This window comes from Rattus norvegicus, chromosome 9 (assembly GCF_021556685.1).
Source record: "Rattus norvegicus strain SHRSP/BbbUtx chromosome 9, alternate assembly SHRSP_T2T, whole genome shotgun sequence".
In the NCBI taxonomy this organism is placed as follows: domain Eukaryota; kingdom Metazoa; phylum Chordata; class Mammalia; order Rodentia; family Muridae; genus Rattus; species Rattus norvegicus.
The window spans coordinates 117,676,362-117,698,353 of record NC_141542.1 but is presented as its reverse complement, the minus strand read 5'-3'; the positions used below and the strand labels follow the sequence as shown (position 1 = coordinate 117,698,353).

The 21,992-nt window shown below is 45.2% G+C and overlaps 1 protein-coding gene across 4 annotated transcripts in view; it reads left to right on the top strand.

Annotated features, from left to right (window-relative positions):
* Positions 1–11,350: 11,350 nt before the first annotated feature.
* The window catches only part of Efna5 (ephrin A5), a 279,914-nt gene continuing 269,272 nt past the window's right edge, over positions 11,351–21,992 (top strand). For 2 of the 4 annotated variants that reach the window (NM_001433798.1, NM_053903.2), the window contains exon 1: positions 11,351–13,023. In NM_001433798.1, the coding sequence (NP_001420727.1) occupies positions 12,899–13,023 (125 nt within the window). In that variant the 5' untranslated portion in view covers positions 11,351–12,898. Of the gene's footprint in view, positions 13,400–21,992 lie in introns of all 4 variants that reach the window. The other 2 variants (NM_001433799.1, XM_087564419.1) reach the window with 2 other exon arrangements.

Sequence of the window (21,992 nt, the reverse complement as noted above, 5' to 3'; positions counted from 1 at the left end):
TAGTTGATACATTTTCTGTAGTTGATACATTTCCGTAGTTGATACATTTTCCTTTCACTTTCATCTTCTCAGAGAGTACAGGTATCAGTCCATTGTCCTCACACATTGGTAGTGGTTTTCAAGAGCCTTAATGGAAAAGCAATTAGAAAATTATTTCATATTCTTTTAAAGAAAAGACAAAAAAGGAAAGGGAAAAGGGAGGGCATATAATCTGTCATTGTATAATAATTTACAGTAACAAAGGTACTTTACAATAATAGGTTGTAGCATATATTTGAATATTCAAAATGGAAATAAATCATAAGTGGCTAGATCACTTCACAGATATGACAGCAAGGCATCCAAGAAATGGCTATTATTTTTATATTCATCTTCTGAACTTCTAGCCACCAAAAAACGTCCTTGATGGAGCGAGCTTACAATCTACGATGCTAAGTTAGGTAGCTCTCTGCTTTACCGGGAGGTAGGCTGGCTGCTGAAAGTCAGAAAATATCACATTCCTGTGCATCTGTAATTGTATAGATAATTGCCTCTATCACTTAAAAATATCATTTGCCAAGATGGTGTCTATGATTAATTATGTACATTTATCATTGAGTTGCCTCGGATACATTATAAAACTCTTTCTTGAGGCTCATGCATATTTCTCTCCCCCCCCCGTTTCTTACAATGTAAGTCATTTATTAATTCAAAGTTTTTTGTTTTTCTCGGGGGCCATAACCCACCTGAATAGAAACCATGCTTCTCTTTGGTTGATTTTAACATTAAGTACCTGGCTCCTGTTTCAAACCTCCCCTCATGTTTTGTGTCCAGTTCTAGAGGAAAGATAATTGGTTGCTCCCCAAGTATCTTCAGTATCATTTCCTTATCTCCAAAGTATAGACTGCAGTAGCAACAGGTAACAGTGAAAGAAATTAAGGAGTAAAACACGTGACAGCGTAGACTTGCTTCAATCTTAGCATGTGGCTGCTCCTTCCGACTGTGTTTATCATGTAGCACTGTGCACCCCAGAACTGCTTACCTTTGACGCTGTGTGGGCTGCATCTCTACTGTCCTGGAGTCTCGGAAGATCTGCCCATCAGGACCTGCTAAGTTCAAGTCTTAGTTTTACCTCTGTGGCTTCTGCTCCTTCCCCTTTCTCTCTGTACTGAAAATCTCATGTTTCACTGCTCACTGACACCTGAGGTTTTTTTAATCTCTCATTGCATATCGTTTCAATATCTTTCTATTATTGTGATAATACACTGTGACCCAGGCAACTTATAAAAAAGAAGCATTTAATTGGGCTGTGGTTTCAGAGGGTTAGAGGCCATGGTGGAGGAGTGAAGGCATGGTGGCAGGAAAAGCTGGAGCAACCGCTGAGAGGTCTCACCTTGATCCACAAATAGGAGACAGAGGGAGGATACTGGGAATAGTATGAGTCTGTTGAAATCTAGAAGCCTAACCCCTCAAACACACCTCCTTAAATCAAGACCACATCTCTCAATCCTTCCAATACAGTTCTACCAACTGGGGACCAAATATTCAAACATGTGAGCCCATGGGAGCTATTCTCATTCAAATCACCAAAAGGAAAGGACTTCAGTTAGGTCTGGCTTTAGGTTTTAAGCGTTTCCCAAGTCAATTTCTTAGTTCTTATTGTGTTGAGATTTGCTATATAAATCTCCTGTAAGAAGTCCTTCCCCAAACTTTCGAGAGGTTCTACCCTTCCTGCACCTCTTATCTTTTATATAACCTAATACCTGGTTCCCAATTTAAAAAGATGGTGCAGAAACCTAGAACACCCGTCCATCCATCCATTACTGCAAACATCTAGGGGGTGTGTACTCCACACGTTGCATAATGCAAAACCTGGGCAAGGCAGTGAGAGCACCTGTGTTAGGGGACGGTCTGGCTCCAGTGATGTGCAATTCTATTCAGGACATAGGTGATATGAGGGAAAGGAAGTCACTGTCACGTGGCTGTTTGGAGAAGGACTTTTGATCCATCCTTATGGGGTCAGAGGCGACTGAAGAAAGTAGCAACTGATCAAGCCGACCAGGAGAGACCTCAGATGTGTTAGGTGGACGATACCACATGAGCAAAGGCAGATGTCGTTCTGCGTGGGCAGGACAGATTTCCAGAATGGTTGTCCTCAGTGTGGGGGGATATTTTACTGGGTGGAGTTAGAGCAGAGGGCAGAAGTGAGCTTGGGCAGATGTTGGCAGCTGTACTACCCTAAGTTTATTTTGAGAGGTAGCAGACATCAGAAGCCCCCCCCCTTATATTGCGTTATTCCAGACAGAAATTTGTCATAGATGTTAGACAGGGGGAAGACAGAATGGCTGAAGGTAACCTAGCCCAGAAGTGGGGATTTTGGAAATGAAACTTTACCTTCCTTAACTGAGTCCTCTTCTTTCTTGAGTCGGACAGCTAATAGTTCTCTTTTGAGAACTGCAGCAGACTTCCTGACCTTGGTGTGCTAGAGAAAAACAGTGGTAGGGAGGTTGGCTCTATTCCACATGAGTAGGCACACTTTTCAAACTTGTTACTTCTGAAGTGTCAGAGTGTGGTGATTTGGGAAAGTCGGTGAGAAGGCTGGGAAGGGAGAGTGATGGTGGCATCACTCAGGCAAAAGCCACAAAGAAACCACGATGGGAGCCCCAGGCATCAATAAAACCTGTAGAGTATCAGGCACTTAAAGAGGAGAGGCCTAAAGTAAACACTTGCATTGGATGTAACGCCCCCTAGATGTTTGCAGTAATGGATGGACGGATGTTCCAGGTTTTTGCACCATTTTTTTTTTAAATTGGGAACCAGGTACTAGGTTATATAAAAGATGGGAGATGTAGACAGAATAGTATAGAATCTCTCAAAAGTTTGGGATGGGCATCATAAACATATCCATTTCACAAATATGTATTTGGTGTTAAGGTTGCAGAAGCAACCAGTCGAAGGTGCAAGAGACTCTTCAAATGTGCAATGATAAATGATAAAAGAGAGACATTTCAAGAAGAAAGGATAGGCGATTATTCTGCTGCAGAGGGGTCAGGCGGAGTGAACGCTGTAAGGACAACGTTGTGGATTGGGCCAGATGCTAGCCATAGAGACTGGAAACTCAGGTTAGTAAGCAGGCTAGCAAACAACACATGGGATTTAAGCCCTCTTCATATTTTAAAGCCTGAAATTATAGGGGGATGGGACTTGCAATACCTCTTACTTCATATCTTGTTTCTTTGAAACACACCTATTCCATCTACAGAAAGAGAGCTGTGCTACCCAGGGACTGCCGTGGCTCTCAGCCAAGAGTAGAGATGTTGTAATTTGAAGTTGACAGCAAGATGACCCTTGCAGGGTCATCACAGTTTCTGTCTTGTGGCAGATCTTCCTGCTGAAATATGGAGGTGCCACGATGTTAAATCAATAGTGGTGAATGATGTGGAGATTGGAGATGAAGCGAAACACAGCCTCCTTTGATTTCGCTATTTCATTTTTCTCACAGGACATTACTTTGGATGAAGAATCTCCTCTGGATAAATCAACGGCCCAGGTTTGCTATTCTAACGAAATGACACGATCCGAAGGGGACCGGCAAGGCTTGATCATCAGTTAAATTCATTCGTTGAAGCTTTGTTGAAGCCAACGGTTCCCTACGACATTTAGAACCATGTATGCTACAAACGTTCAGAGAGTTGCGCCGGTCGGTTGTGAATTAACAGGCAATAGCTTACTAATGAAGAAGGGTTATGAAAGAATGATATTTGAATATTCAAATTTTCATCCTCAATACTTTGACACCTTTGGCGAATAGCACAGCACCCCAAAATGTATTATCTTGAAACAAGAAGCATCCATTCAGCTCCAGGATACTTAGATTTCACAGCAGGGCTGGACTGTCTTAACAGTTCTGTTCTCGAGTGGCATCTTTATCTACCTCCAGGCCCTTGGCAGCAGCTGCCATCAACAAGGTAGCTCGGGCCCTGAGACATAGGTGGGAAGATGCCGAGTCACTGTCCTGTGAGTCTCTCACCTACAGAAGGCTAGCTTGACTGGTGCTTGTCTCCTTGGCAACTGGGCAGGGCTTTGAGGAAGAGCTTTAAAGTCTGAATATATAAGGCTTGGCTTAGAATCGGTATCAGCTCAGCTCAAGAGGTGGAAAAAAAAGAGCCTGCAGCTGTGAATGAGAGGGTCCGTTACAGCAGCGTACTGTACGGGAGCCATTTTGTACATGTGCTATTAACCACAGAAGATGCCTCATTTTCTTCCGTTTGATTTGCATGTGGGGAAGGTGTTCCTTACCCTTCCTCTGTCTTCCTCTCCATTCTTCTTGTCTCCCTTCCCTCTAAGGTTGGAACCCAGGATCCCGTCCTTGCTAGGCAAGTATTCTACCGTCTAGCTATACACTCCTAGTATATGAATGCAGAATACTTACATGTTAGTTTCTCCCTCCCTCCCTCCTTCCCTCCCATGGTACTAGGGACGAACCGAGAGGCTTACACTTGATCACAATCTACCACTGAGTTACATGTAAACCATAGGAAAGGAAAACATGCTTAGTGTTTTCCTTATAATAGCTTAAAAGCAGGCTCTTGCTTAGAGCAACCAAGATGAGATTGTATTAATGTAATTGCTCTCTCTCTCTCTCTCTCTCTCTCTCTCTCTCTCTCTCTCTCTCCCCCTCAACCCTGAGAAAAGCTCTCATGTTTCCAGTTGCTTGTCAGTCCAGGCTTACGTGACATCACCCATCCCAGACGAAAACATTTCTCAGTAACAGGAAACAATCTACAGCCGCTGCTCTGGCAAACCTTGTTAAAAAGGATGCTTGAATTTGGTGTTGTGAAGAGGATAGTCATTTGATACAAGGGGCTACTGCCATTTTTGTCCATTTAAAAAAAAACACTGAAACAGAGAATTCAGGTCTTGGAATTCATTAAACAAACAAGTATGTACCTGGAAGAAACGACGTTCACTGCTTTATTTTGTAGGAAGTAGACGTTTGGATGTAAGTAGATTTCGTAGAATCGGAGGATTTTTTTTTAAAAGTATTTTTGTAGGCGTATGGAGAAAATAAAACTTTTTGATGTCTTGGCTCAAAACTGAGGCAGCTCTCACTAGCAGCCCATTGAGTACTTTAAGATGACTTATTCTTATGCTAATACTGCAGTGTAATATACACTAAGCACTGGAAGGGTGCAGAATACTAGATAGTCCACATAAAAGGTCCTGATGGATTTGGAGGGAAGGGCTAAGAAATGCACTCTCCTAATCCACAGGAAAATGGGGTAATTCAGACTCTAGCTGAACCAATAAATCCTATTTAATTTAGCATACATCACATGCCGGAGAGAGAGGAAGTAGTAGGAATGAGGACTGATAATCTCTGATTAGACGGCAGTCAGCCTAAGAGCGCGCTTTCCTTCCCAGCGCTGAGTTTAAAAAGACTCAATTTAGCAAAAATATTTCTCATTTAAAAAGAAAGTTTTGGTCTCTAGTCCTGTGTGTTATTATCTGCTATTCGGAGATCAGAGTGGCTTCCAGACGACTGTAACTGTTATCCCAACTGCCGGTGGAATGATTTTTTTTAAAATTATACCTTCACTCTATCTTTAATTTATCACTATGAAACTTAAACTGTTGATGAAGGTGCTTGGAGGGCTGGGGCTGTAGATAGTAATCCGCCCTGAGGACAACTTTTAAAAACATTAATATTGTATTTATAGTGTGGCCAGGCAAAATGAATATATATATATTCATCTCTACAATGAATATATATGGGGAGAGATTATTTAGATAAGAAAAATAATAATGAAGAGTCAAGAATTGAAAAAAAAACCAAGATGCTGCCCCCCCACCCCCACCGAAGAAGCTTTTCATGTGCAGGAAAATGCACATAACTTAAGGGAAGAATATCTTAGTTTGCCATAATTCTATGCTTTACTTTCCTTTGCCAGTTTTGAACCGAAGTGGAAAAGTAAAGCCAAAGCTAAAAAGGGGTTGGAAACAGCCTTTCCCATTTTATATAATCATGTTTATTGACTAGAGGTTATATCCCATGCTCCTCTTTAAATAGAATTCGTGCAGAAGTTGATGAAAATCTTTGGTGAAAAATTGGTTGAGAAGAGGCTGTCTCTACCTCCCTGCTTGCACTTCTGTCCAGTTCCACACAAGAATTACGTGTGTGTGTGTGTGTGTGTGTGTGTGTGTGTGTGTGTGTGTGTGTGCATAGGGTGGCATTGGTCGTTTTTACAGAGATGTATTGGCTTTTGCACACTTGTGTGCCTTCTGGGTGATGATATATGTAACTGGCAGGAGAGACATATCCTGATCACTAACTGGAATGTGGAAACATGTGTAAATTAAATTTATTTCTGTAGTAACTATGTATAACACATACTATAGATGCCTCTGATTATAAAATACAGACCCCGACTTTTATCTTATTGATAAAAGTCTTTTATCTTTTATCTTATCCACTTGTGGTAATATAGTGTTTTACACAAGATTCTAGTATACTTACTTAGTAATTCACAGACGATTGTATTGGATATTATACTTTATACTGATTGATTAGATTTGCAAGATGGAGACAGTTTTCATTCACAGAATTTTATTTAAAAGCCTGAAGAGGGAAATGCAGAATAAACTATATACAGGCTGAAGCAGTAAGATTAGAAAAATTGCTTAAGGGAATAAATTCATTTATGTGCTTAGTGGCTGGCTACACAATCCTGTATATATTCTGAAATCTGCATAATAAAACGTGACGGGGGGACCAGCTGAGACACTTATTTGCTTTGAGAATCACATACGGACACACACATTTGTAATACAAGAAACACACACATAGGCACCTTTTTAGGAGAGTTAGGTGTTTCTCAAAATGACTGCTAACACATCTGCATGTTTCGAGAATTTGCTACAGTGGCATTATTTAAAACATGTTTCGAAAAAGGAAAACAACACATAGATGGATAGTTCAGAAATGGAACACTTTTAAATCCCCGTTTTAGACTATTGCAGAAACCTTTTTTTGAACCATTTCTGGATTTTTTGTTTGTTTGGTTTTTTGGTTTTTGTTTTGTTTTGTTTTGTTTTGTTTTTTTTTGACTGCAAAAGGAAGGCTGCTGAAACAAGCTAACTGTAGGAAGTCCCAGCACAGAAAGAGGAGTCTCATTCGAAGGAGACAAAAGCTCATGGTGACAGGATTATGTGATACTCTCTGAGCAAGATCAGATATTGAAAATGAATGCTAATGGGGTTGGGGATTTGGCTCAGTGGTAGAGCGCTTACCTAGGAAGCGCAAGGTCCTGGGTTCGGTCCCCAGCCCCAGAAAAAAAAAAAAAAAAGAAAAAAGAAAATGAATGCTTCCTCTCTCCTCAGGATGCCTGAGGAGAGAAGAGGCAGGAGGGTTGTTATTTCTCAATGTTCTGAGAAACTTCTTATGAAGGGGGTAAAGAGGGGAGCAGGCTTCATTAGTAACTTCAGTCTGAGGGCAAGACGAGAATTGACAGCTTAGTGGTTGGGGCTGGCTTACTGGGGATTTAGAGCAAACACTAAAAGCTCTACAGAAACAGTAGGATTGGCTTAAACACAACGTTAGTCATCCATTAGGCTTTTTTTTTTTTAATTGGGTCTGTTAATTATAATTTCTTTAATCATTGTTCTAGAATTTATTTCCTCTATTAATTTCGCTGGCTACAAGTTCCAATTTAGCATCTCAATATAGTTAAATTTAATTTTCCTAAATTGTGAGTAGCTGAGCCTACCAACTGTGGGGGCTTGATTCACTTTTTTAATTTTTCTCATTCACTCCTTTGGTTGGACAGTTGACATAATAGAACTCTACCAAGCTAATTCCAATAAGTCAAATAAAAAGATTTGCCCATGTTTAAAAGTAGCTATTGCCCCTGTAGCCACATCTTGGAGATGGCACTTGTAAATAATTGTGCGACATGGAAAATTGTTTAAAAGCATCTTTCAGCATAGTAGACAGGATGAAGAAACTCTGCCTCGCTGGTGAGCTGGGGTACTTCTCCTGATAAATAAGAACGGGACTTATTTTCCTGAAAGATTGAAGTAATTAAGGCAAAAATAAATTACCTGGATCAGCGCTTCTCAATCTTCTATCCTCATTAGAATTCTCCAGAGAGCTTTTAAAAATTACAGATCCAGGTCTAGCCTAAACACCGTGAGCTCAGGCATTCTCCTTCTGGAGAGCTCCCCTCAGTGATTCTAATTCATAGTTAAGATTAGAACACAGATTTGAGCATTTAGGAGCAATAAATAAATAGATAAACAAACCCATTAGAGCCAACTCATGTTTTGAGGCAAATAGTGGTTTTGCCTCGGTGTTACTCTGGTTTTAAAGTTACCAGAGTCCTCGCCTGCTGATTCCCAATGCAAACATTTTCAGGGTAGCTAAGCCCCTTCCTAGACCATTCCCAACCTGCTTTTCAGGTCTTCATCTCATGGAACTTAAGACCTCCCACAATTCCATGACTTTTCATTTCTTCATTTTTTGAGGCTCTTTTTCTCTTTTGGTAGGACTGTTTAAAGAGCAGATTAGTAACATGGGGTTAAACCCAGGACTTTATATGAAACTATTTTCTATGGATTTAAAGTGTGTGTCTTCCAATAGATCTAGCCTCATTACCTAGTAACATGTGTCTAGTTAATATATACTTCTCTTCACATTGTATCCACTCAAGTATTTAAGGGTTCCATTGCTTAGTAAGTCCAATGTCAACACTTGGCTCCAGAGGAGACATTTAATTTAGAATTATTTCTCACAGACATCTGAGTTCTGTTTTGAACCGTTTCAAATTCTAGTATCTTATTCCAACCACATGAATCATTTTAAGGGAGACCACAACGTACTTTTGTCTCATTAAAATGGGGCCATTCCTATTTGAAATGAAGTGGGAATGTTTAAGATACTAAAACGTGCATGTTCTTTTGATATGATGGCTTTTTACATTCATATGCATTTCTAAGGGGGACATAAGTGGGTATTACTTCTTTGTCTGTCCCCTTTCAACTGTGGTGTCTTAGGAAGCCAGCTGGCTGGCTCCCGGATACCTGATAGCCCTCGAAGATTCTTTCTCAGGCTCAGCATTTTCCTCAAGAAAGGAGTCTTGAATTCTCCCTAAAGATACACACATCCTTTCAAAGGGTCCAGAATATTTCCTGCATAACTGCCTTTGTCACGTGACTGCCTATTAGAGTTACCATCAAAAACGGCCGGGGAAAGAAATCTATCCGTCCACAGCAGAGAAAAAGCTCACCAGCCAGAGGGACGGTAGCCTTTTAAATGAAAACACAAATTGATTTTTAATAGTAAAATTTTATCCTCTGGGTTCTTTAAGTTGTCTTCTTAGTGCTGGAATTTGGTGAAAGAAGCAGTGGAAAGCTTCAGAGAGCATTCTCAATGTAAACTCTTGGAAATTAGAATGACTAGTCTATCAGGTGGTGGTTGGCCATGCAGTCTATTGATACGGTTGTACTTTACATCTGGTCACTCAACATGGACGTTCCGTCAGGATAATTAGGGAAAATCTCCCTCATGCCCAGTAACACCCAGCCTGTGGGAACTGCTTCTCTCCTCTGAAATCTTCACTCATCCTGACCTTAGATTTTCCATCAACCTCCGTGTGGGCTGAGGCTGCTGGCAATGCTCCTGCCGGGTGCGGACTGCAAGCCGACCACTGGAGGGCGTCTGGACGCTTCCAAATTTCTCCGAAGCTCCTGGAAACCCCAGGCCGAGCTTTGCAAAGAGCAGGATGGAGAAAATGATATTTGATTTTATTCGTCTAATATGTGAAAGGGAAAAGACGCAGTGTTGAGAAGGGGAAAAAAAGGTAAAGGTCTTTCTTTCTTTCTTGGGTTCGGCCTTCTTACCAAGCCGTATACACTAGAGAACAAAATAAAATGCCTCGGCTGCAGGTCTCGCAGCATCGGGTGTGGGGCTCGCTGCCAGGGCACAGGACCACAGGGGACCGGTCCCGAGGCGCCAGTGCTCCTCGCTCCCAGGAGATGCAGCTCGGCTGGCCTCAAAGGGCCGGGGGCCCTGCAACCTCCTGACTAGCCCAGGAACGCATGGCCTTTTTTCAATAATAAAGGCGTTTCCTCCCCTCCCACTATTTCCCTCCCTTTTCTTCTCAGACCGAGTTTAGTTTAAGATTATTTCTGTGGGGTGTGCGTGTGCGTAGCGAACCAGCCCCAGGATCCGCATGGAAAAGGTGTAAAGTACTGATGGGCACGCGCGCTGCATTTATCTCCTTCCAACTGAAGGCTCGCCCTGAATTGTAATCACTTTAAACTGAGATTTTTCTCCGACTCTTCAAAACGTGCTTTCAGAGCATCGCTTTAAAGAAAAGTCCTATTTCCTGCCCCCGAGCCTTTAAATTTCGGGTAGAAAGAGAGGGTTGAAAGGCACAAGAGAGATGCTCAGATTTCCAGATGATCCAGCGCTGGGCAATGCGCGGCGTGAAGAAGAGAGCAGAGGTTTTACACGAACTCGGATTTACTCAGGGGCTGCTCCAGCCTGTCCGCGCAGACTTCACGTCACCTGAGCGATCCCAGAGGTGGCTTTTCGGCTCTCCCTTTGGAGTGGGAGCCAGTTTCTTTCCCATCGAAAGACACCCCCCCCCCCCACTCCCAAGTCAAAAAGATGCCAAATCACTCCGAGTCTAGGCGCACTTCAGCAACCAAAGGGTTACTCGTGCTGCCGGGGCTGGGCGGTGGAGAGGGTGCCTCGGCACTCTCAGTAATTCAATTAATCAGGTTTCAGGAAGGTGGGGCGGGGGTGGGGGGGTAGAGGCGTGGGGAGGGAGGAGATGTGGAAAACGCCTCTTTCTCCAGGAGCAAACCAATCCGGTTAGAGAAAAGAGAAGGAAAAAAAAAAAAACGATCTGTAAGCAAACAGCAGGCCTCTCCCTGACTGGTTACTCCGATCACCCCCCCTCCCAAGTAAACTGCATGGGGGGGGGAGTGGAGGGGGAAAAAAAGCAGCCCACATGACCTGGGCCGCGGAGGCAGCAGCGCCGGCGGCGCCTCCCCCTGCTCGGTCCGGAGCTCACCCCCGCGCTCGCGCCGCCTGCCAACCCAGCGCCCCGCGCAACACGCCCGGGCGGAGCCCCCCGCCCGCCCACGTCCACGTCCACGCGCGCGTCCTCGCGTGGTGCCGAGGCTGCTGCCGCCTGGGCCGCCGCGGCAGTAGGCTTTACACGCAGGTCATTAACGAGGGGGCGTGCCCGAGGAGATTTTTTTTTTCTCCCATAAAGCATTTTTTCTCTCCTTTCCTTTCCTTCCTCTCCCCCCCCCCACTCTTTTGCAAAACTGACTTTTCCTCCCCCCGTTTCTACTTCTCGCCAGTCTTCCCAACCTCTCCAGGCTGCTCGCGCCGCTGCACTCAAGTTTATTTTCCCGCCTGGGCAGAGGTTTTAGGATTCGCTCGGTGGCTTTCACCTCTCCTTCCTGCTGTGCCTGAGGAGGGAAGGAGGAGGCAGCAGCTCCGGCTCGGGAAGGTTTTCTGATGTAGTCATCGGGGAGGTGCCAGCAGCTCGTGTGTGCTTCCTCTCCCTTTCCTCCCTCCCTGGTTTCAAACTGATTGATGAATCTCTACAAGTTGCTGGGGTTGGGGCCGGAGCGGTCGGAGTCCCAGGGACACTTCTGAGAGCTCCCCCGGGGCTCTCTGCACGCCGCGTGGGGGTTCAGCCTCGCTCCCGGAAGGCGAGCGGAGACTGACATCAGCCCATCCCGGACTTGGAGGGCTCCATCCGAAAGTGATTGTTTCCCCTCCCGCCTCGCAGCCCAGCAGTTGGCTTGGCGTCGCCCTGCAGGTTTGGGCATCCCGGCCCCGCCTGGCTGGCTGGTTCACAACCTCTGCTCTTCATTCACTCCGCGGCACCCACACCCGGCCAAGACCAGCGAGCAGGAGAAATCCCCGCGTCAGCCAGCGCCCGGGGGGTGCCATCTCTCGCTGCCTCTGCGGTCGGACTCCTCTGGGGGACCTGCTGGAAGACGTGGAGAGTCAAACTTTTCTTTGAGCTTTTTCCGAAGCAAGACCCGCCGCTCCTCCTCTCCTCGCCCCAGCGCTCGGCTGCGGCTTTGGGCAGTTCCAGGACGCCGGGAGAGCCCGGCTCGCCCATCCAGACCGCCACCTTCTTCTGAGCACCTCCGGGTACCGCAGTCCCCAGGACTCCAGCAAGGCTTGCCGGGGGTCGCCCGGACGAGGTACAGAAGGGAGGCTCCGGACAGCTTCCAGCCTCCTGGGGCCACAAGCGTGAGGACGCCACCCCTTCTCCGCCCCCCCTCCGCACAGCGCCCTCCTCCTGCAGTTTCTCTCCGGCCGCCAAAGTAACTTGGAGCAAAGCGGGGCGCACGGCGAGGGCCCAGCGCGGCGGAGGAACCCTGTGCAGACCGCGGCGCCGACACTGAGCCGGGCCCGGCGGGCCGGTGTATGTCTCCCCGCGGCCGCGGCGCTCAACTCCCGGTGACTGTGCAGCGCGCGCCGCCGCCTGCCCCGACCCGCGCTGCCGCCGCCCGGCCCCGCACGCACCTCCCTCTCCCGGGGTGACCGGCCTGCAGCCGCCGCCCGAGACACAGCTCCGCACCCCTTCCCCCGCCCTCGCCGCCGCCACCGCACACACGCACGCGTCTCTCCGTCTTGTGATTCTTCTCCCCTCCCGAGCCCTTCAGTGGGGGGTGCGAGTTTGTCCCCCCCAGTCCACCGCCTTCTTCTCTCTCTTCCTCCTCCTCTTCCTCCCGCGCTCGCCGCGCGCCTCTCGCCCCCTTCGTCTTATTTATTCCTATTTATTTGGCGTCCGCTCTCTCCGTCTGCCCCTCTCCCTCCCTCCCCCTGGATCCCCGCTCTCTCCCCGGAGTGGCGCGTCGGGGGCTCTGCCGCTGGCTAGGCGTGATGTTGCACGTGGAGATGTTGACGCTGCTCTTTCTGGTGCTCTGGATGTGTGTGTTCAGCCAGGACCCGGGCTCCAAAGTCGTCGCCGACCGCTACGCCGTCTACTGGAACAGCAGCAACCCCAGGTAAGGTGGCCGGGGCGGGGGCGCCGAGAGCTCGGGCTCCGCGGGCCTGTTTCGGGAGCAGGGGACACGGCGGCCGGGAGCGGCGCGCACCAGCCGCAGGCAGCGCGCGCCCTCGGAGCCTGCGTCGCCAGACGCCGCTGGCCGCCCGGCGCCGGCGGGAAGCGCTCGCTCCCCGCCGCTCTTTGTTAACCACGGCGGCAGGGCAGGCGGCTGCTCGCAATCCCCTGGGCTGTGCGGAGCCGCTGCCTCCGACCGGGTGCAGGGGAAGACACGGGAATGGGCGGGAGCCCCGCACCGGGGACATCACTTCCCAGCCAGGGAGATTGGCCCGCACCTCCGGATCCCGGCTTCAGGGCTTGGGTGCTGGTAGCCTCGGGTGCGTACCGCGGATCAGGTCCTCCCTGGAGCCTGGGGGCGCAGGGCTGGGGCCGAGACCCTGCCAAATAGCATCAAAGTTTTTTATTTTTATCTTATTTTATTTTATTTTTTGATTTAAACACAATTCCTTCTTTTCCCTCCTTGCGCACATAGAGAGCGCGCACCCGTTAGAGGGAAGCGAAGGGGGGTGGTTGGGTGGGTGGGTGAGTGGGAAGCGGAAGCTTTAGTGTTTAATGTTCTTTTTAACTGCGAGATTCGGTGACCTCCTACCCCCATATAAACCGCCACCCCCCAAGTCGGTTTAGGCCCATCGCGCTTGGCGGTGGAAAGGATTCTTCCAGGTCGGGCACCCTCCTTTTCCCCCCAATGGGCTTAAGGTGCCAGAAAGTTTGATCGAATGCCGGGTTACGTCACGAGTGCAGAGCGAGCCGCTGGAGTTGGCGAGCCGGAAGGTGGGAGCCTTCGCCCCCGGGGCCTGGTGCTGCGCTGCTGGAGGGACGCGCGCGGCTACCTGCGACAGCGCCTCGGCGACCCCGAAGCCTGCAGGCTCGGCAGGAGGCTGGAGGCGGGCGCCGGGGACTGCCCTAGCGCACGCTCTGGGCCCCAGCCAGCCGCTGCTACCCTGCGATCCTGGACCCCGGAGAGGGGAGGAGGGTCATACCCAGCGCCAAGCAGACCTTTTCGGGTCCGGGCTGTTCCCAAACCTTACTTTCTCCCGGATCTGGACCCAGCAGTCGGGCCGCTGGGCCCACATCTCTCTCGGTTTCCAGCTGTGGGCTGGTGGTATTGGTGTGTTGTCCTGGGAGGGAAGCAGTGTTGCTTGTACCTAGGATCACAGGTTTTTCTCTGGGCTGAAGTGGAAGTTGCGAGAAAAGAGGCGGGAGGCCGAGGACTGAGCCTGTGGTTGTGGCGCATCTAACGCTCTAGGCGAGGGGGCCAGCGGATTCTTCTGATTCCGTTTCCCACCAGCCCTTTCTAGTGCCTCCGGCTCTCGCTCCGTTATAAATTCCGAGGTTTCCTCGGTTGACGAGGGTCAGTCAGCAGGGACGAAGAGCAGATTTCTCCAAGAACGCTCAGGATCGCCCATCCTAGGGAGAAATCGCCTCACCCTGTTACTCCGGCCCAGTCACACCCAGGTAGCCTAAAGTGCCTGCCTGACCTAAGTGGAGACAACCCTGAAAGTTTGCGTTTTAAATAAAAAAGGGGTGTCATGGGGTGGGAATTAGAGTAGGAAGCTATTTCCTCTTTGACACACCACTAGCCACTCTTAGGAAAAGAGAAAGAGACTACCTCTGTCCCAGAATATGCCTTTTATTAAGGCTGACAAGACAAACAGGGCAAGGTTTACATTTGCAATGGTGTTAAAAGCAAGTCTAATTACGTCGCTTGGGGGTAGGCACCTTGGACTTTACTGGGCAGCGTGTGTGTAACATCAGTTTATGTTTGTAAACTTAAATGATTTCTCCAGTAAAGTAGAGCCAGTTATTTGAATTTTACTCTTTGTCACTCAAAAAAATTTCTTTTAGTGGGGTCTTTTTTGTCCTGGTATTCATTCATTAGAAAGTTGGCTGTCTCAGTTTGCCTTGGGTTAGGGCAGAGGAAAGCATCAGCTAGTCCGGTCTTCCCCCCTCTTCATCTGTCAAGCTAGGCTCAGTAAGTTGCCGGACATTTGATCTCAGTTTTATGCTTTTGATACCGTTGTTTGGTTTGAGATTAGCAAATTGATTTTTGTCATAGGTCATGTTTTTTAATAGATCTGCCCTTCCTAAAGAAAACTTTCTCTCAGGATGCCACGGTAGGTTGAACCTGCTGAGTTATAATCTGTAGACTTTTGAAATACCAAGAATAGTCTTAAACCAGCATGCCAATTCGCAGGCTGTGAAAATAACTCTCGATCTGATGATGAACAGTCTGATTGTATCCCAAAGAAAGAACCAGGGACCTTTCTCAGATCCAGCATTTAATAGTCTACACCGATTTATGGAGGCATTTATCGTGGTATGTTGCTGCATTAAAACTAACTTTAAAAAGTAGGTAGTGATAGGTAGTTTTAATTCAGATTTATTAATTGAAATGCATTTTTTTTGTGTGCGTGTGCATCAGGAAAAGTCAGTTTGATGTAACCAAAAGGCACAAGTGCAAAATAAGTAATTTCAAAGAAAACCTAGCACTTTGTTACAGAGATAGAAAACAATTTCACAGAACTTGTATGGGTTTGTTTAGTATTATAAGTTAAATGTGCATTTTCATCGACATCATGGCTTTGTAATGTTGGACCCAACTTTTGGCCTTCTATAGATGTGTCAAGATTCTGCTAAGTTAGTAGACAGACTCCAGCCTCTGGAAAATACGTGAACATATTACTTGCAACTTAAATTCTTTTTTAACTAGAAGCTTGGTGGACACCAAAGCTTAAATTGGTAAGAATGGATAATTTCTGTCCACAAAGTAAATGGAGCAGATTCTGCTTGAAGCTGTGTTTATTTAGGTTGAAATAAAACCAAATATATCTTGGTCATCTTCAGGAAGCAGCTCACTCTATACTGGTTCTTGAAGTCACTTCTGTGGCAGATAGAATTTTGTCTACTGTATAGAATTTATGTCTACTGTATCTTTACTGAGTTTGCATTGATGACCTATCTGTAAGTCTGTTATTTCAAGAAAATATAAACTCATATCCTGTCCAAATAGGGTTCCAGTTGGAGCCTGTCCTCCAGTGTCACTCCTGGGCAGTGGATATTTAGATTTTAACTGTTGCTAACTATTGTTGCCTGGATTTATTGGACAGTGAACCCAGCTGATTTTATGCACCAAATTGGCACAAATCTAGGAAATAGCACAAATGTGTGAACTAGGGACTGAGAAGTATCCGTATAAACAGGGCTACTATGTCACACTTGCCAAAATGTATCCTTCACCTTTCTCAAATTCAAAGGGTGCTGGAGTTTCACCTAAAAGTGTGGACAGTCCTCTTTAAAGGGTTGCCCTGCATTCTGAGCTGGCCTGTAAGGGAATCATCTGCATGGTAAAAATCTAACTCGAAGGGAGTTTAACTATTTAAGTTAAAACCATAGAAAGCTTCAAAGAACTTTTAGTATATGTGCTGCCGAAGCGAGCACATTCAAAGAACTTTTAAAAGATAACTTACAATAATAAAACTTTATTTGCCTTCCCCCTTGGTAGCTATGCCTACACAAATAGACAAGGCTTAATATTAGGGACACGTCCGTTATCCTGGAGATTGCTGCAAACAGTTTGATGCTTCCAACAAATACTCTCGTAAGCACTTGTGTGGATCCTGGAAAGTCGCTCTTTGGTTTCTCTGTTTGCCAAAATGACTCCAGAGTCATGAAGCAGATCTCCCGATTTGTATTGTAGATGAGGGCGTGGAAAAAATATTGATGATGGTTGCAAATATAACTGATGTTCTCCTCAACCTGTGTTCCGCTACGGTTTGAATATTATCAGCCTGAGAGTTCATTTCCTTAATATGAGTAATATCACGGAGACTACTGAGCCCACCAAATTGGCTTCTGTTGTTGTATCCATCCATCCATCCATCCTTCCTCTCTTTCTTTCTTTCGTTCCTTCCTTCTTTCTTTCTTTCTGGAACTATGCGAAGCATCTCACGTAAGAGTGATGACTCATCATTTAGCTGTGTCTCCATGTGTAGAGTTCTAGAGAGATTAGTAATGTGGGTTATCAGTCCTGAATGCTTCTTCATGTTCGGGACCTATGCGCATAAATAAATAGAGAGAAGTGCTAATAGTTTTCTAAGAATATTCCCTTGAGTACTTTTCTTTCAGAATTTGGTGGTTCTTCTTTTTTTTTTAAAATCTGAACCATCATTAGTTTGGTCCTGTATGCCAGAATGCTGGCACCCTCCCTTTCCCATTGACAAATAAATGAAGTCATCAAGGTTTAAGATCTAGGAACTAGTTGTGAGGAGAGAGGAAAGGTTTATTTTCATTTCCAGTGGGCTCTCTGGCTGAGTTTGTAAAGGACTTCTTTATTTTTGAAGTTTAAAAATTTTAAAGGGATGTCTGTATGTTCAGGACATATTTCCTCTTTAAATAGATGGCGTCATGTAAAAATGTAACTTCGAGTTTCAGAGCCTATGATCTATCATTTTATTTGCTGTGTTGGGACCATTTTATCGTTTTGGTATTTATATCAGATTCTACGTTAGGCTGCTAACCTGTGTCTTTGCATGTGTCCGTTAATAAGAGATCTGCAGTCTACAGTGGTCTTTCTCCCTCCTCTCCCCTTTAAATATAGGTATTTGCAGAAGAAGTCTGCTCTTTGGTTTTTGGCTTGTCTCTCCTGGAGTTTTACAGGGTTAAGTTAGCTAAGGACTTTATTATTTCCCAGTCATTGTGTGCACTATTTTATATATGCACACTAAGCTATCAGAAAGCACATGCTGTCTGCTCTTAAGGCTACTGACCTATCATTGCCGTGGGAGGCAGCTGCACAGACTCATTCCACATTTCCAATATGAAACCGATGACTTTAAGCTAGGAGTGACCAAAGATACCAGGACAGTGTTTAGTGATTCACTTCTTCTGGTGTGTGATTTGAATGGTATAAGCCAGGATGTTTTGTGGCCGATCCCCAGTAGGGCTTTGTGCCTGTGAAAACAGGCAGGTTTAGATGGAACCCTTAGCTATTTGGGGCAAATTAACTTCCTGGATTTTCTGCTGTTTAATCTTGCAAAATACAGGCATTTCACTGCAGTCTCCCCATTGGCCTGGTTTCCTGTTGGACAGCGACAGATCAAGATGGCACCTCCCTTCTCTCCTGTTGCTATGAACTGAGCAAGCTACCAGCTTCACGCTGGGCCAGAAAAGTGAATGAGTACAATTAGTCCTTCAGGAGTCCTGGGCTGTGCTAGCTGGGGAACAGAAGATGCCAAAATAACTCTAGAGAAAGAAAGGGGGAGAGAGAGAGAGAGAGAGAGAGAGAGAGAGAGAGAGAGAGAGAGAGAGAGAGACAACGTAAGAATATATTTAGAAAAAAAACCCAACAGTTTTATGTCTATAGCAGCGCTTGGTGCATTGTTTATTTTTCAACAGAAACCATTTGCTTAATTTTTGAAGAAGACTCTATTCTATTCTATGTCTTTTTTTTCTGATTGTTGCGAATAACCCCAAGCTATAAGGCTTCTAAAAGGTATGATCTCTTCAGTAATGAACCACTCTGTGGTGATTCAGTCAGTCCACAGTATTGATTTTTCTCTTCGTAAGTAGTATATAAGCTATTAGAATAACAGCATAACTTTACAGTATCCATGTTGTAAGGAAGCCTGTGTCCCCTCAGCACAGTGGGGAGGGCAGTCCTTGTCCTTTGCCCGGGACAACTCATTCAGATCAGTCTTCTGAACAGAGAGGGGGAAAATTGTCTTTTGATCAGTTCTGACAAATAACACCTTCATATTCAGGCATAAAAGCTTCAAAGAGGGGAGCGCGAGCAGCGAGATATTAACACTCAACTTTTAATAATTTGTCTTACCATAGTGGTCTTTGCCAAACGCCAATAAATTACTGTCTCTTTGAAGGGCCTGATTTATATTTCTCCATTTATATGTTAGTCTGCTTCTCAACCCATGTCCTGAGATGTTTTGTAGAAAAGTTTCTTGTGATTAATGTGAACCTCCAGTGTTTCTGAACAGGATATTACTCAATACTAGAAAGTCTGCTTTCTTCCCCCCTCCCCACACCTCTTAAATTTGCTTGCATTGTGTGTTTTCAAAATGTAGTCAGTCACAAGCAAGTCTGCACAGGGACACAGAACCACTCGGTTTAAAAGTAAACATTAATAATGCAAACTTTCTCTGCTAAAATTATCACGCATATTTCTTATTGAGGAGCAGTCGTGTGTTTTGGTCTTCTTGATGGTCTGTAGCTCTGGCTACTCTCTCTCTCTGAAGGATGACTGTGGGGCTCCCGAAGTCTGTGTACCGGCCATTTACTTGTAGAACATTTGTCTGAACACAAACCCTTGATTTTTGAGCTTTCTGGATCTAGTTTTCAAACAGTGAGCCATACGTTTCAACAAAACATGACTTTAAAATATTGGGAGCTCAGCTCCTACTGAACTTACCTAGTTGCTGTGAGACTGTGGGGATGCCTCGCACAGCTTTCATTCAGGAGGGTTCTATCAGCCTCAATAAGGAAAAGTAAACCTTTGTCATCTTTAGACACATCCTTCAAACAACTGACAGTTGACAGGCTGAGGAAAATGTTACTGTCAGGTCTTATTTTCCCCTCGTGAGGAATAAAAATAGGTTCAGATGATTTTTTTTTAAAAAAAATGTGTTTAAAAGTTACTTCGAAATGGAGGGAAATATTTCTAATTTTTATGTGGAAGTCATAAAATTAACCTGCGCGTACTTCAGGGAAGGTCAGTGAAGTGAGTTTCAAGGAGAGATTCTGAGCCGTTAATTTCCTATGCTTTCACTCTTCAGAAGTCAGATGCAGTTGAACCGATGGCGTATTGCAGGGTGTTTTGATATCGGATCCTTACGAGATATGAATTGATAGTATTCCTACTGCGACTCAGCCAGTGACCTGACTTTCACGCCTGGTGACCAGGATTTGGTATGAAAACAGGAGTAAGAACTTAGCCATTTCTGAGATATCTGTGCCTTCATGCACATGCGTGTAGGCATTGGACGGTTGTGCTGTTCGCACACAAAGGTTGGGCCAGTTTGAGAAATGCCTTTGTGGCTAATACTCATAAGTATCTGTACAGGGTGCTGGGTACATCCCCAGGCAGAAGCCTACCAACGCACAGGAGTTGGAGTAAGACCTGAGTCGAATTTCTGCATTCAGAAAAGCTGGTTTTGGATTCCAGCATCTTTCTTTTCTTCCCCCCCTTTCTCAAAGCAGCCATCTTGTTTTAAGGCTGATTTTATTTCTCTCGTGAAAATTGTCTGGAAATGAGTAGGGAGGGGAGAGGTCTAAACAGCCAAGCGTGCATTTTTCGTGGGACTCTAAGCGAGAAGGGATTATCTTATTTGCAAAGCCACAAATGTGTTGTCTTTCTGTACTCAGTTGACAAAAGGACGTATTAGATAGTGTTAACACACTTAGCTGAGGTGTATCATGCGTCAGATGCTAGGCTGTACCGTGATTCCTTAGGTACTTCTCTCTTTAGGCTTACGGTCATTGCTAATGTCCCTGCCGTCACCCCATCCTCTGCCTTTTCTTTCTGCTGACCCAACTGAGAAGTTCTTCCTATTGTTTGATATCAGCCCCTTCCCTCCCCCCACAACCCTAGCAGACATACACATAATTGTATGTGTTACCAGGTATCTTTATGCAGTAAGAGGCAAGGATAGAAATGTAGATGCCTCCCGAAATAAAACATTTATAGGCTTTGAGAAGCATGGTGTGAAGTTAGAGCCCAGGCGCCCCTTTAAACACAGCACGCATATATATGTATATATAAGCTTATATGTATATATATATATATATATATACACATACACACATATGTATACACACATATATGTATATATACATATATATGTATATGTATACGTATATGTATATATAAAATACGCAGTTTTTTGAGGGTACCAGAAGAGAACTATTTCAGAGGTGACACACATTGGTTGCTGAAACTCGTGAGATCCTACCAGCTGAGTCTGCTGTGTTTCCTACCGTGTTCTGTATTTCTGGGTACATTTGGAAGAACATGTGGTCTAGTAAACTTTACCAAAAGTTTACACTACACTTCTAGCTGCTGCATCTGTTTGATGATGTCTGAGAACATCATTATCATGTATTTCAGTAAAAGCAAAAGCTTCCCGAAGATTAATTTCTGAAGTAGCCTGACTCAGTCTGTCTCGTTTAAACTGGGTGCTGATGAGTGCTCCGTCTGCCTCAGACCACCGCTCAGTAGAAGAGCGGGGTAGATTCAGGGTCAAGCTGGGAAGTAAAATGCACATTTAAAGAACAGATAGGCCTCTTCTGCTTAAAGTCAAGGTCTGAGTTGAAAGAGACTTCTGCACCAGAAAACTTACCTCTGAAGTCCCTTGTCTCTGAGGTCTGTTGTCTGCTCCCTTTCGACTGCTAGAGATTAAAATACCTGAGCGTTCAAAGTGACCTTTTAATTTTAAATGAACTAACAAATACCTTTTTTTGGTTGTTTTTTAAAAAATGTTTCCAAGCTGTTAGAGTTTCCATTTTAGGTTTTATTAGTGACTTACTTATATAGGTTAAGAACTATAATTAACAATTAGCTCTTGCCCCTTACTATGCAAACATGGAGGATGAAAGCCTTTCTCTATAGAAAATGTGGTCTTGTGGTTTGAGTAAAATTAAGTGATGGTTTAGCGAAGCCATTAATTGCAGTACAAATTGTTACTCGGGTTTTGATCACGGGGAGGAGGACATGATACTTGATGTTTCTGAGATGTCAGGGGGATTAACATTTGGTTGCATTTCCTGAGTTCAGTATACAGGAGACTTAACCTTCTGAGTGAAGTTTTATAGCGTTTAATTTAATGGGGACAGGTGAGAATGGGCAGAGAGGCCTAAGTAACTCTCAATATGGGGAAACTGCCTTTTGTATTTAACAATTAG